General features: G+C 42.5%; 1 protein-coding gene across 2 annotated transcripts; it reads left to right on the top strand.

The window, feature by feature from the left end:
- Window positions 1–979: 979 nt before the first annotated feature.
- On the top strand, window positions 980–13,437 carry ncoa4 (nuclear receptor coactivator 4). Of its 2 annotated transcripts, none has more exons than XM_024424573.2 (10): window positions 980–1,225; window positions 7,893–8,019; window positions 9,000–9,140; window positions 9,309–9,397; window positions 9,650–9,758; window positions 10,324–10,425; window positions 10,557–10,679; window positions 10,863–11,855; window positions 12,011–12,103; window positions 12,196–13,437. In XM_024424573.2, exons 1-10 carry the CDS (start codon window positions 1,188–1,190, stop codon window positions 12,199–12,201), a joined length of 1,821 nt encoding a protein of 606 aa, XP_024280341.2. In that variant the 5' UTR covers window positions 980–1,187; the 3' UTR covers window positions 12,202–13,437. The 2 variants fall into 2 exon arrangements, with proteins under 2 accessions (XP_024280341.2, XP_024280342.2); XM_024424574.2 differs by lacking the exon at window positions 980–1,225 and adding an exon at window positions 5,892–6,086.
- The last annotated feature ends 413 nt before the right edge of the window (window positions 13,438–13,850 follow it).

Here is a 13,850-nt window from a genome sequence, read left to right as displayed (position 1 = left end):
ACTATGTTGCCACGCTTTTTCTCTTTGCTTTATCACTGTGGCGGTGTTGCCTTTCTTCTTAATTATATCTTTTACCTCCTCGTATGCCTCCATGAGGATTTGTGCTTCCGACGGGGAAAAGTACGCGGCTCTAGTTGCCATGGTAAATCAGTTAATCTGTGATCTGTGGCGGGGTCTATTTGAGTGAGCCGTGAGCGCGCACCTATCCAGGATTGGTTTCACCTGGCTTAATGAATCCGTGTCTGCTCATCCTGGCTTGGTCTTTGTGCAACCAATTAAGCCTGGACGCACATGTTTTGGCTTCATTGAGCTCAGCTGAGTCATTTATCCCGGATGTCTTAATTCTACTTTTGTGCAACAGGCCCCTGCTCCACTGCAGCCCTGTCGATGAGAATGGTGGCGTGCTCGGTCCTCTTTTTCCTGTAGTCCACAATCATCTCCTTTGTCTATGACTATTTGTTAGCTTAGTCGAACCAGGCATAGATTCTAGAGGGTTAAATCCACACCCGTTGTATTCAGCACGTGACAAATACAATTTTATTTTCTCATATCCTTTCTATGAGCCCACCCTCATCCATATAATAATCTCCTCAAATGCATTTCAGGGGGAGTGGCTGACAACAAAAAAACAACAACTGTCAATGTCATACATACCGGTAAATACAATAGTCCAGCAAATATTATGATAACCCCTTTCAATCTGTTTTTATTATATAGTAGTAGCTCAGTGCTTTCATTCGTGTCAGCCTGCCCTACCTACTGATCTAATGCAGAGACATACATTTAAAATAAAATAAAAAGACCTCTAGATAGCAGCAAAGCATAAACACTTATTTGTAGTGGTACAACTATCGCGAGAGATTTCCGTGCGAGATAACATATCGTTTTGCCTCACACATTAGGTTTCCACAAGAGATTACAGCCACAAAGTCCAAATTTAAATTCAGGAAAACACTTTTTGTTTTGTTTAAATGTAAGTTTAGGTCAGCAGTGTGGTTAATGTTAGGTTTAAAATCAGATTTTAAGAAGAAACATTGTAGACATAGCTGGGTGTAAGACTTTGTTGCTGTTCTAACTAGTTACGACCCTGACACGGGACGTTTTATCCGGGTAGAAGAAAAGCAGTTGACTATAGTTTTGATTTTATTATATTTTAGAACAGCTTGCTAACTTAGCTATACACGTCGATGTCTTCGAATTCAAGAGTACAATACAAGGGGAAAAGGTAGGTGCGGTCGGTGGCATGTGAACATTTAGCTAAAAGGTTTTGAAAATATTCCGTTGGCTAACGTTAGCTCCGCTAGCTAACCACGTAAGCGCACGAAAGTTATGTTCATGCCTAGATGGGATCCGTCTTATCAAATTAACGTCAAATGTAGATTTGACCCTTCTCCTAGCTTTAAGCTTATTATCATAACCTGCTACAAAAAGTCAAATCTGACGTTAATTTGACAAAAGCCATGACCAGGAGAATTTCAGGAGTCGATATTGAACCCATCGGGTGATTGGTCGAGCTTCTTTGCGCCCTTTCCAAACCATGGCGGACAATTTATCTCCATCGGATCTTAATCCAGTAGTAATCACCATCTTCAATTACAGTTAACATGAATTATATTACGAATCTTGACAATATATTGTCGCAGAAGAGAGCGTGCTAGCTAACTACAGTGTTTGATTCATGTCATCCGTTTTTCTTATAAAACAGCTCAGCTAGCTAGCTTGCAAAATACTAATTCGCGTACACATGGTTATGAGACCATGTGGACATAGCATAGTATCCAGGAGCCAATGGGTTAGATATGATTCCACCATGGGCAGCAACAACTGGCTACTAGTTTGTGTTCAGCCAAATGTATTCAACTCAGCTAGTGTATCCAGTGACCGTATTTAGGAGAATAACTAATTTCTGACATGTAGCTAGCTAGCTCACTGGCCAGGCAGTTGACGCATGACGTATTCTTTGAAACGTTTGTGTTAACTTGCTCATGTTTTATTTTTTTAAACTAGGCAAGTCAGTTAAGAACAAATTCTTATTGACAACGTTGGGACAATTGTGCGCCGCCCTACAATCACGGTTGGTTGTGACAGCCTGGCTGGTGCTAACTGCTCATGCCGGCAGTGCGAGCTAGCTAATCAGATGGCTCTGTAGCGCATGTGTGAGACGTCACGCACTCGAAGGCTCAACCAATCACCCGACGGGGTTCTATGTCGAGACTCATGAATTGCCCTCCGCCTTCGTATGGAAGAGAATGATCTTGTTGTTACGCTAATGCTAGCTAGTAGGTAAAAGTATTCATACTTCATTGAAGCAGTCAGGAGACGGCATTTGTTTAATTATACTAGCTAGCTAACACATGCGGGTAATAACCGAAGGTGTTAGCCAAAACTTTATCGAGGTATCGTTTGAGGCCTGGTGTCAAACAAAATGGGAAAAGGGGTATGCGGCACATAGCTATCTAGCTATACAGTATATCAGCTTGATTGTTATACAGTGCCTTCACTAAGTATTCATATCCATTTACTTTTTCACACATTTTGTTGTTACAGACTGAATTTAAAGTAGATTCAATTGGTATTTTTTTGACTGTCCTATGGACAATAACCCATAACGTCTAAGTGTAATTCTGTTTTTGGCATTTTTACAAATTAGTTCAAAATCAAAAGCCGAAATGGCTTGAGTAAAGTGTTCAACATGTTTCCACACATATTTACACGCTCTACTGGTCTGCGTCAACTCCTTGCACATCTAGACAGCCATGTTGCTAGGCAGGAACTTATATGGTTCCTCTCATTGGTGTAGGCATGGCCCTGGCTCCTATGTATGTGTGTATGTCATGTTCCTCCTCACAATATCTGACCTGACCTCGACCCACATTCCTCACTCCTCTCTAACTCACAGCCCTAACTGTCATACCTTATCAGTGACTGAAACCAGACGTTGCCCTTCTCCACTCCATAGGGTACATGAGATTTAACCATAACATGTTCTGACAGAAAGTAAACTTTCTGCACTTCCCTTTCTCACTCAGTACATTTTCATACAGCCAGTTCTAATATGTAAACATGAATAAGGATATTTCAAGTTAGAACCCAACAGACCGCAACAGAGAAGTGAAAGTGATCGGGTGAAATTATGAAACCAAATGCAGCTTTACTATATCCAATCAGAGCAGCAGGATCAATGTACTCTTCTCTTTACAGACAAACAAACCAACCAGTTGTTATTTAAACCAATTAGCACCTCACTTGACTGACTGACATGAGAAAGATGTGTGCTTACTTTTTTCTGATCACAAATAATTACAACAAATAACCTGATCATAATCGTATCCAGAAAATTGCCCATATCCTTTACGATACTTGTTTTGTCCGACGACTCGGCACACATCTAGTAGTTACTCCACAATACTAACCTAATTGACAGAGTGAAAAGAAGGAAGTCTGTAGAGAATAAAAATATTCCAAAACCAGGGTTTGTTAAGGCTGGTTCATTGAGAGAGAACCTTTTATTTTACACTGCTCCTGTGAAATGAAGCGCACTTATTTCTGAAGCTCAAAGTGATTGCAACATTGTAACTCCGATGTGAATAGTTGTCAACAATGTTTTGTTTCCAAGAGCTTATTCAGTGGCATAACTAAAATACATTAATTGCGCATGATACACATCATTACTCAAGTCAATCAATCAATTCCAAAACTTTATACTATACATGACACGGGGTGGCATATGTTAATCTTGCCTAGGGTGGAAGCAAAGCTGATAGCCAGGCCTGATGAACAATAATTTGCCTGTAATTTACTTGTTTGCTGCGGACCTTGGCCTGCTCAGTGAGCTGCTGCTGTTGGGAAGTCAAACCTGTCTAAATTCTTGGAGCAGCTTGCGATGCTCATTAATAATTGCAACAATAACCTAGAACTAACGCTGCAGATAGCAATACTGGGTGATTTGATAAGTCATTGTCAGTCAATCAATAATATAATAATTATTTTAGCAAAAAGGTTTATCTTTAATGTAGAATCTGTAGAAGCTATGATAATAGAAAGGTTCAGTAATTTTGTGAGGATTTTGCAGCACAGTTGAAAAATATATGGCAAATCGAAATCCAAAATGGATGGTGTTAAGCGAGAGATGGGAGGGGTTGAATGGAGCTCAATTGTGGGACTAATAACAAGATAACACATGTAAAACATACGGTCTGTAAAGTGTATATAGGTTCAGAAATTTTGTGAAATAGCACAGTTACAAATATAAATCAAAATGGATGGACATCAGAAATAGAGGAAGGTTTAAAAACAAACAAAATATAACTATTGTAAAATAGATTGTAAAAATGTGTATAAACTGAAGGTAGAAGCCTAGGTGTTAATTGTTTATTCGTTTACTCCAATTGGGGGAGGGGTGGTAGGGTTTGCAGGGAATGATAAAGGTGTATATGTATGAGTGTTTGTGTATATAAATATATGGGGATGCAAAACATTACATTGACGGAAGCAGCTATCTTTCCGCAATATTAAATATTAAAAACAGTTGGCTCATAGTTCGATTATTGTGAGATCTAATCCGACATGGGGAAGATGTTTTTTTAATCCTTTATTTACAATATTCATCCCGTGCCCACACACTTCTAATTCTTAAAAGTGAAAGCATACTTATGAGGGGGTAGTTTTACATTTTTATACACTACCCAAGATCAATCTGTGAGTTCATTTGACATTGGGGAAAAAGTTACTTTGTAAATACTGCATTGTGTGTTGGATTGAATTGAGCTCCTAATCTTTCAAGGTGATGATTGTACTTTTCTTCCCAACACAATACTTAAATAATGTGAGTCCACATTTAAAACAAAATCGGGCACACCATGAGGGATTCGAAGGCCGCCAGAAACGTGTTGTCACTGAAAAATACTGACAGCTGCAACTGTGATAAATCCGGTTAAAACAGTGTAAAGTAAGTGTATATTTTGCATTTGTGAAATTATTTTGTGATATGAAAGTATAGGGCTTTATGTTTATAGAACCGTATCGCAATTGAGAATCGATTTACATTTAGATGAAGTTTTTGGCAGCCAGAGCCAGTCTAAATCTTGGACTTTAAGGAGTAACGGTCCCTTAAAATAGTACATGTTGGGCTAGGAAGACCGCACCCCACAGTAGCAGATTGTCAACACATGATTGTGAACCTTGTCTATCTATGGACACACACACACAGTGATGGGCAATTTACTGATTACCAAAACATATTAACTAGTTAACATTACACGATACAATGAATCACTATAGTTAAAACACTGAACCCACTTTTTGGGGATGGCAGCCTGTCACTTGGACCCTCACTGATAACTTTGCAAGTCTGTTGCCCACATGGAAATTGTTAGTTTGTTATTACAATGTAAAGAAATGTCGAATTCACTTGATTGCTTTGGGATTTCCAATAGACGAGTAATTTTATTACAGCCAGCCAATGAGCCAAATCATTATTTGTGTCAGTAACGCGCCTGTGCCTGCTCTGCATTTCATTGGTGTGATTGACAAAAGGAAAAATGCTGACCAGTATTCGCTTGGCGGTCTTAGAACCGCCTTTGAAGGGCCCTTGTTTTCCTATTAGTGGTGTACGTGCGGAATGCGAGACTTATGCCGCGTTCAAGACATCTGGGAACTCGGAAAAATACGTGGCCCATATCACGACGTCAGCGATCTTCAGCTGATGTAAGAAGGGCTATATAAATACATTTGATTTGATTCAGGTCGGCAAGTCGGAGCTCGAGGAAGAGGCCCGAGTTGAATGACCGTTCAAATCTACGTTCCCAGTCGGAGCTAGTCCCCCCCAAGTGTTTTCTCTTTTTTTTTTGAACGATCGGAAGTCAGAGATTTCCGAGTTCCCATTTGATTTGAACGCGGCATGATGGTGGTTGCTTGAACGTAGGCTCAGACAGAAACTCAGCCAATGACGAAGCGATCAGCCGTGGTTCGTGGCACGATAAATCATGAAAGCGAACACTTAAACTGGTATCCTTTGTTTATGAGAGAAGGGAGCAACATCGGCGGATTTAAACGGACAGATATCACTGGACAGTCCATAACATGAGGTAGCTATGACCTTGGAGTTTGGTTGGCTTTGTACAGCTGATTTTCAAGAATACGTAATTTTTCGCTGGTCTCTTGCATAGTTAGCCTTGACGATTCAAGCCACGTAGGGGCAAACTCCCATTTTTTTTACATGAGCTAATATTACATGACATTTTAAACCCTAATGCATGTATTGACCAACCGGCTAATTGCCGAAGACGGTGCTATTTTAACATGAGAAATACCTCTTTAAATGTGTGTTGTCGTCTCCTAATGACCAAAGGAAAGAGTAAAAGCAAGCTGCCCGGCTTCAGGAGACCGCTTACTTTTACTCTAAACAAACTATCAAACAAGTCTCTAAAGCTGACGTTTGTATCAGTTACTTTTGTTGCAAGGTACTGGTTATATATATTTATTTATGGTTGAAGCTGTACTAAGATCTCTGAATTTTTTAACTCTTACGTTTTACTTTGATCAAATACTTAATCGTGTTGTATGTTTTAAACAGTGTAGTTCATTAACTTTGCAGCTTGATCCTTAAAGTTGAATAAATCCTATGTCAGCTGCTTGAACAAGCACTCACATGGATGGAGGTATAGAAAGGGAAGTGTTTTAAGTGGGAGTGAGATGTTATGGCCTAAAATTTAAGCTGCATTGAAATACTTAAACTATAGGCCTAACACTGGAGTGTCAATTTTTAACTATTTATTGAACCTTTGTTCAAATACAACCAGAGTAACCCCACTTGGTGATCTCTGAAATCAATGATGGGCATCCTGTCTGATTCTGGACCTGTATTTTGCAACACATCTAATCACATAGTTTACTGTTTATTTCCCACCCCAGGACCAAATCATCAACTCATCATGACCAACCAACTCATCAAGCTTTGATTATTTAAATTAGCTGTGAAGTCCTAGGGCAAAAAACAAAATGTGCACCCAGTGGGGGAGGGGGTCCAGGACTGAGTTTGGTGAAACCTGACCTAGAGGGCATGCTGAACATTCACTATAACAGTTGTCCATTGTCTGTCAAAAGCCCAGCAAAATGTGTATGACAGGTAGTGATTGAGCAGCAGTTTTAGGATGGGGTTTTGTTGTGGGCTCCATTATGCCTGTGAGGGATGTCATGTGAGACCTCAAAGCTGGTGTAAAGACCCAGTTAACAACAAGCCACGAGACTAATTCAGAACTAATAGGCCTAAATATTCCTTTTAACTTAATTCCCTCGCTAAAATTGACCTCAGTCATTGCTCCCGAGTGGCACAGTGGTCTAAGGCACTGCATCTCAGGGTTAGAGGCGTCACTACAGAACCCTGGTTCGATTCCAGGCAGTATCACAGCCGGCCGTGATTGGGAGTTCCATAGGGCGGCGCACAATTGGCCCAGCGTCTTCCGGGTTTGGCTGGTGACCCTGATCGGTCACTGTAGTTATACCTGTTGGTGGTCACAATGACAAAATGAGTACCGTGATGGGAGTGTGCAACTTGTTTAATTTCTTACATCTCATACTTATTTTCCCCCACTTCTGTGAAGCAGAAGTGAAAAGGGACAGGAAAGTGAGAGTTTGTTGGTTTCAACGTAAAAGGGAACACAAATTGAGCCTCAGTGCTGACGGTACAATATTTCCATACTCGTGCATCAATTAGACTAGCATATGCTTTATTAGTGTATAGGCAATGAACTTGATTGTTCGAGCACCCCCTATTCGGCAGACAGTGGCTCACTGAACCAAGGGAGGATTTAGGTCTTTGGAAAGAAAGAACAGCATTTTTTTTTTTCATGTTATCAGTCTAACCCTGTAACAAAAACGGTGTCTCTCTGCAGAATGTCTCTTGTGGAGGAGCGAGAGAAGGCCACCCTCAGGCAGTGTGTGCAGGCGCGCTCTCAGCTGGAGGAGGCCATCGGTGGGGTGACGAGGGCTGAGGCCCAGCTCAAGGACAACTCCAGAGAGGTGAGTAAAGCCACCAGGGGATCCTCTTACAGCCTGTGGTCCCACCCAGGGTTGAACCCCCCTTCTAGTGGATCAGAAGGAACCGCAACTTGGTCAGTCTGTGCTCTGGTTATGTCAGGGGCACACAGCCGGGCTCATACGAGCATTTCGCTACACCTGCAATAACATTGCTAAATATGTGTGTGAGCAATAACATTTGATTTTGATACAATGGTCTATATGCTGTAAACACAGTGGTTTTCAGGGATTTAGGACAAGCAACATGGTTAGTCACCACAGGATTAAGGAAGGCAGATGGGTATAGGGCGTGTATGTTTTGATGTGCTGGGAAGCCTAGCAAACATGGCAGAGTAGTCATTAGTTCTCCACAAACTGATCCATGGCATTATTGTATGTCATAACTGTGGCAGCTATGCTAAGCCCTGTTAGAGCTGTGATGTTAAAATGGGTCTTTTGAGCTGTGATAAAACGTGTCTTTGTCCTCCTGACGTGACCACATTTTTAATGACTAGTATGTGGCTCATGTGATGAGGACGAGCAGAGGGACCGGAGAGACCAACAATTGAAACATGACCACCGGATAGTTTCCTTGACCCGCCTTTATAAGGCAGTAGCAGGGAGAGGGCAGGTCACTGCAGTCTGAGGACACAGACGGCAGAGGATCCACTACTGCAGCAGCAGCTCACGTCTCACTGCATCTTAGCGAATCATCCAGCCTGTTTCTGACTACCCAGCAGAGGAATAGGTAAAAGCAAAGGTGTTTTCCCTTACTCTTTGCCGTGGATCTAGTAGTTGACTGTGTTGGAGGCTAGAATCAGACTTCTGATGGGTGTATAGGTCAGTGTGCTGTCTTGTCTGTGTGTCTGACTTTGCTTAGCTTCAGCAACAGGAGCGACATCTCCCAGCCATGACTTGGGAGTGTGTGTATGCAGGTATTTTATTTTTGCCAACTAATTTGTTAATTTCTCTTGTGTTTACAGGTGAAGTCCCAGCTTCACACCTGTATCAGCAGACACCTGGAGTTTATGCGTTCCCGTGAGGTGTGGCTGCTGGAGCAGATTGACCTTGTGGAGCAGCTAAAGGGAGAGGCTCTGCACACGCAGCTGCATCAGCTTCACTGTGTGAGTAGTACCCCCATGTCTGCAACACAACATCTGCACTGCAAAGTGTCTGCTCAGAAACCTCTGAAGATCAAGTTCCATTTAGTCTCTCTCTTTTTACCTTCTCCTCACGTTACCGGTGTCATGTCTGATCTTCTCCTTTTCTCTCCCTCTCTCTTCTGCCCACAGCTCAGAGGCCAGTTTGACATTCTCATTCATCAGCTAGAGAACTCCAACAGCAACAATCTGGCCAACCAGCTCACCAGCTGCTTGGAAAAGTAAGAGCTGCCACAATGGCCTCTGTCTTAAATTGAATGTAATTTTGGGAGTCAGCATTTGCAATTATTGTTTACAGTTGGTGTTTAAGTCATGGTGCTTGAGCAATCATTTCAGTCTCAGTATTTGCTTCCATTATACCTCTATAATTAACTTGGGCATAGTCATGTTAGAACCTGAAGTTTGGCATATGTAAAGTAGGTAGATGTAGTTGACTGTGGGGTGGGCTGAAATGTCTACTTCTGTGTGTTCAGGTTATCTTCCCTGAACTTGACTCCTGAGGAAACCCCTGAGATGAGCTTCCAGGCTGACACTCGTTCCCTGCGTCAGGCCATCACCTCCTTTGGAACCATTGCCACCCAGGTACATGATCCTCTGGGAGCTACAAGCAGAATTACACACACACATCTTACTAACAAAATTCACTTCAGACTGGATTTAGCCCAATGCCTGATGTTGATTTGAGAAGTCTAAACTTTGGCTGTGTGTTTAGCGGTTGAGCCTCTTCTGTCACCCTGCCCGCATAAAGCGCCCTATCTGCTCTTAATGGAGGTTTACAACTAACACAGAGGCATAAAACTGTACTCATTGCCAGTCTTTGTGAACATGTTAATGTTAAAGGTACATTTCATAAGATTTAGACATGTAAATTGATATCAGTTGTCGTCAAGGAAAGAGTCTTAAAGATTTCCCATGTTGTATGAAGGTATAGTATACAGTTGCATGTTATCAATATTCTGGGGGGAATCTTGGGAATTGCAGTTTGAGAACAACACGGTGCCGGTATTGGTTATGCTTTCCTCGCTGACTGCCTTGTGGCCCTAGTTACTCAATCTATGTGGTTACTGCTTACATAAAACCCTGACATCTCCCACATGTTCTTTAACTATGGATCGAATGTTCATAACTTCCCTCTTTCCCTCCCCAGCACATGGAAGTAGGACCCGTGCTGAATATTGTTCCTCAAAAATCGAATACTAGTGAGCAATCTTGGCTTCAGCAGAGCTGTCCAATCGCAGCTAAGAAACAGGTTTGTACCATGATGACACAGACCCTTTCCATGTGAAGTTGTGATTCCTTCCTGGTTCTACATGCATGGAGTCCTCACTCACAAGGAAATGCACTGTACTGACATGCACGCCTGTTTGTTTTCTTATGTAGAGTGCAACGTCTGTACCTCTTTCCGACTGGCTCCTTGGAAACCGTCCAGTGACTACTACCCCAGTTGGATACCAGCCAAGCAAGAACCCACAGGATTGGTTGATCCCCCGCAGCGATATTCAGGTGAGACCAGAAGGCGCAAAATACATTTTCTTGTTGCTTATAATTTATCTAGACACGGCTCCTAGAAAAACAAATATTTAATTACGTCTATTTTTACATGAGAAAATATTTGGTCCAATTTTATACCCAGACTATTACAAAGTCAAAAAATGTAATGTTTTTTCTCTTTCCTCTGTCGTCCAGTCATCCTGCCCTAAGGCCCCCTTTGACTTCCACAAGTCCTGGGGCCACCTGATGGACCTGGAGCTGTGGCTGCTGAAGGAGGAGACTCCCATCAGAGAGAGAACCAACAGTATCTGTAGCACCAGCAGCAGCTCAACCTTCTCCATCGAGAAGATTGATGAGTCTGAGTTAGACATGGCTCTTGAGGAGGAAGAGAGGGCAGAGATGGAGAAACTGAGTGACTGGCTCATCACCCCAGCTACTGTTGCCAAGGAGACCACCAGCGAGAGCTGCCAGGCCTCTGATGTTGACAGGTGGAAGCAGGTCTTCAAGCCTTTCCAGGAGGGCTTCAACACCAGCGATTGGCTGCTCAAATCAGACTGCGGTTCTTGCTGTGACAAGTCTGTGGAGATTGAGAACCTGGGCAAAATCTTGTGCCTGAAAACCACCCCCACCTCTGCTGTCACCACACCCCAGACACCCAGCCCTGTAGACAACTGGCTGCAGCAGGCCATTCCAGTCCAGCAGTCCTGCAAAGCCAACGAGTCCTGCGCCAGCTTCTCCCAGTGTGTGTGTGATGAGAACTGCGGCAAAGAGGCCCTCTCCACCTGGCTCCTCAAGAAGGAGGGTCGGGACAAGAACGGGGTCTCGGTGGACAAAAACAACCCCAGCAAGCAGTCCACCCTCTACCTCCAAGAGCAAGAACAGAAGGTTCAGGGCATCTTGGAGGCCTGGCTCTACCCTAGCAAGACCATAGGCCCCACATCCCAAGCCTTATCCCTCTCAGCCTGGGTGTCTCAACCAGCCTCCCAGGGGGAGGAGAAGGCCAGCAGGGTGGAACACAGCTCCCAGTTCGAAGCCCCCAAGTGGGAGAACCCCTTCAGCATACCACTGCATCCAGAGTTCTGGGTCTTACCTGAGAAGACTCACAGTAGCACTGCTGTCACAAAGGAGCAACCCAGCACAGATCCAGAGGAGGACAAGTGGCTTCTACGCAAGCGGGCCAATGCTCAGGTAAGGCTATGGATAATGAACTGATTGGAATAACTCCGTCTTTGCATTCTTTAGTTTTGAAATCTCTCAACCACTGGTTAACCAGTGAATCTTTTTTAGCCTCAAGCTAAAGCTGGGTCATACTCACAATACTGTGTTCCTTGGTCTGATTTCAGGAGCGACTTGCCCCTCCCACAGTATGTGATCTATTTTCCTGTATGAAAATCGGTGGCGACCAAGAGAAGTGGCTACACCAGGCACCTATACAAGTAAGAATCTCAATAGGCATTCATATTTATCTGAACTAATTTGTTAATTATTTGTTCCTGAATTCTTTATTTCTTTTCCCCCCTCTTTCCAGATGTAAAAGCTGTAACCAGTAGCTTTTTGAGGAGATTTTTAGGATTCTATTGTGGAGCCACTTTAATGCTGATCGTCGCGCACAATGTCTTGATTAACTTTTTCCTCCAATGCTCGTCTGGGTCTCTTCCCCCCTCTCTCTCTGAGATGTGCCTCTAGTCTGAAGTAGAGACTGGGGTTTGGATGTACTGCCATCTGGATTTTTTTGAATTTGTCTTCTATAATCATAGCGTTCTCAATGTCAAGCTAGCAAGATGGGCACTTGGATCTAAAGCTAACTCACAATGTGATTTTTGAGAATCTCTATTCTCGAAAGTACCAGCTCAATACATTGTTTGGTTTGAGGGAGGTGAGATTTTATTTTAATCAACCATATTTTAAGAAACCCTTTTTATGGAATGGGGTAAAGAGTTGTCACGCATACATCACTAGTGCTGTTCACAGAATTCCATCAGTCTGACTGCACTGCACTGTGGGTATATCTAGTCTCCCCCCCCAATACTCAAATAAGACTATCAGGTAATGTAAGCTACACTTTGATTTCTATTTCCTAGTATATGTTTTCTTCCGATCTGGTGAAGTCTTAAACACCAGTATAGCTTTCTCTTCAATGGCTTCAAAATAGTCATCTGAATTACAAGCGTAACCTAAAGGTGTTCTCCATGACCAAAACATCTTCCTTTATCGCACTACCATAACTCTGTAGTTCTGGTTTATGTGCCTCAAGTTTGCTTCATTGTATTTAGTGGATACGTTGTGGAAAGTGTTGGTTTTCGTGTCCGGTATCACCTGTGTGTTGAGATTGTATCACTGCCGTGCAAGAGTTGATTGTTTTCATGTTGCAAATATGCACGCTGAAAATGTTGTGCCCAATATAGTAATTCCATTGAAATGACTTTCGATTGGCTGAATCGAACGAAGCAAACGACTACTGCGTAATCACGGTAGAACCGATCAAAAATAACACCTTGTATTGATAACCACTATGTCTTTCTGCATATTACCTCTGTAGATGTCTCTCCATAGTGGGTAAACCCAAAGGTATTTGTACATGGCTCTTGAAGTGCAATGGGGAGTTGGGTAGGAGAGGAGAAACACAATGGTGCTTGATGAATGCTTCTAATTGTTTTTTTTCCCTGTTCATTTTTAACATATTACCATGAAGTACTATCCATATGATCGCTTATCTAACTTTCTCTGCTGTTGTACTATATTTAACTCTTAATAAAAACAACACATTGAGTTCTCTTCTTGGACTTCCTTCTTTTGTAACTCAAGTGTTTGAACTTTTTATTTCCCAAACCAAGTTGCAAGCATGGGCAGTTGGTCTGGAGAAATGCACAGTGAAGCATTAACCAATGTTGTGCTGATGACAATATTGGCTGCTGTCACAATGGGGTTGTGTACCCAACTATCGTGGATTAGATAAGCCATGTCAGACAGTTTCACCAGTCTTTCCATGATTACAGACATTGGCCACAGGCTCAACCATACTCTGAACTCAATGCACAGGCGTCTTTGTTTCTCCCTGCATGTGACGGCCTCAACCTATATCTACTCAGACACCCCCTCACTGAAATGGGTTGAGTCAAGAAGTGCATAGCTCAAATTTCTTGAATACCCTACAACTGCTGCAAGTGTTCTATATAGAATCTG

The sequence above is a fragment of the Oncorhynchus tshawytscha genome, linkage group LG06 (genome assembly GCF_018296145.1).
Source record: "Oncorhynchus tshawytscha isolate Ot180627B linkage group LG06, Otsh_v2.0, whole genome shotgun sequence".
NCBI lineage: Eukaryota > Metazoa > Chordata > Actinopteri > Salmoniformes > Salmonidae > Oncorhynchus > Oncorhynchus tshawytscha.
This window is presented reverse-complemented; position numbering and strand designations above follow the sequence as displayed.

What these genes read in the sequence shown, in the direction of transcription:
- ncoa4 (XM_024424573.2), top strand. Translation starts at nt 1,188, where the DNA reads ATGTCTTCGAATTCAAGAGTACAATACAAGGGGAAAAG. An exon ending in CTCACCAGCTGCTTGGAAAA is followed by an intron (nt 9,398 to 9,649) that starts GTAAGAGCTGCC and finishes CTGTGTGTTCAG; the next exon opens with GTTATCTTCCCTGAACTTGA. An exon ending in TCCCCCGCAGCGATATTCAG is followed by an intron (nt 10,680 to 10,862) that starts GTGAGACCAGAA and finishes TCTGTCGTCCAG; the next exon opens with TCATCCTGCCCTAAGGCCCC.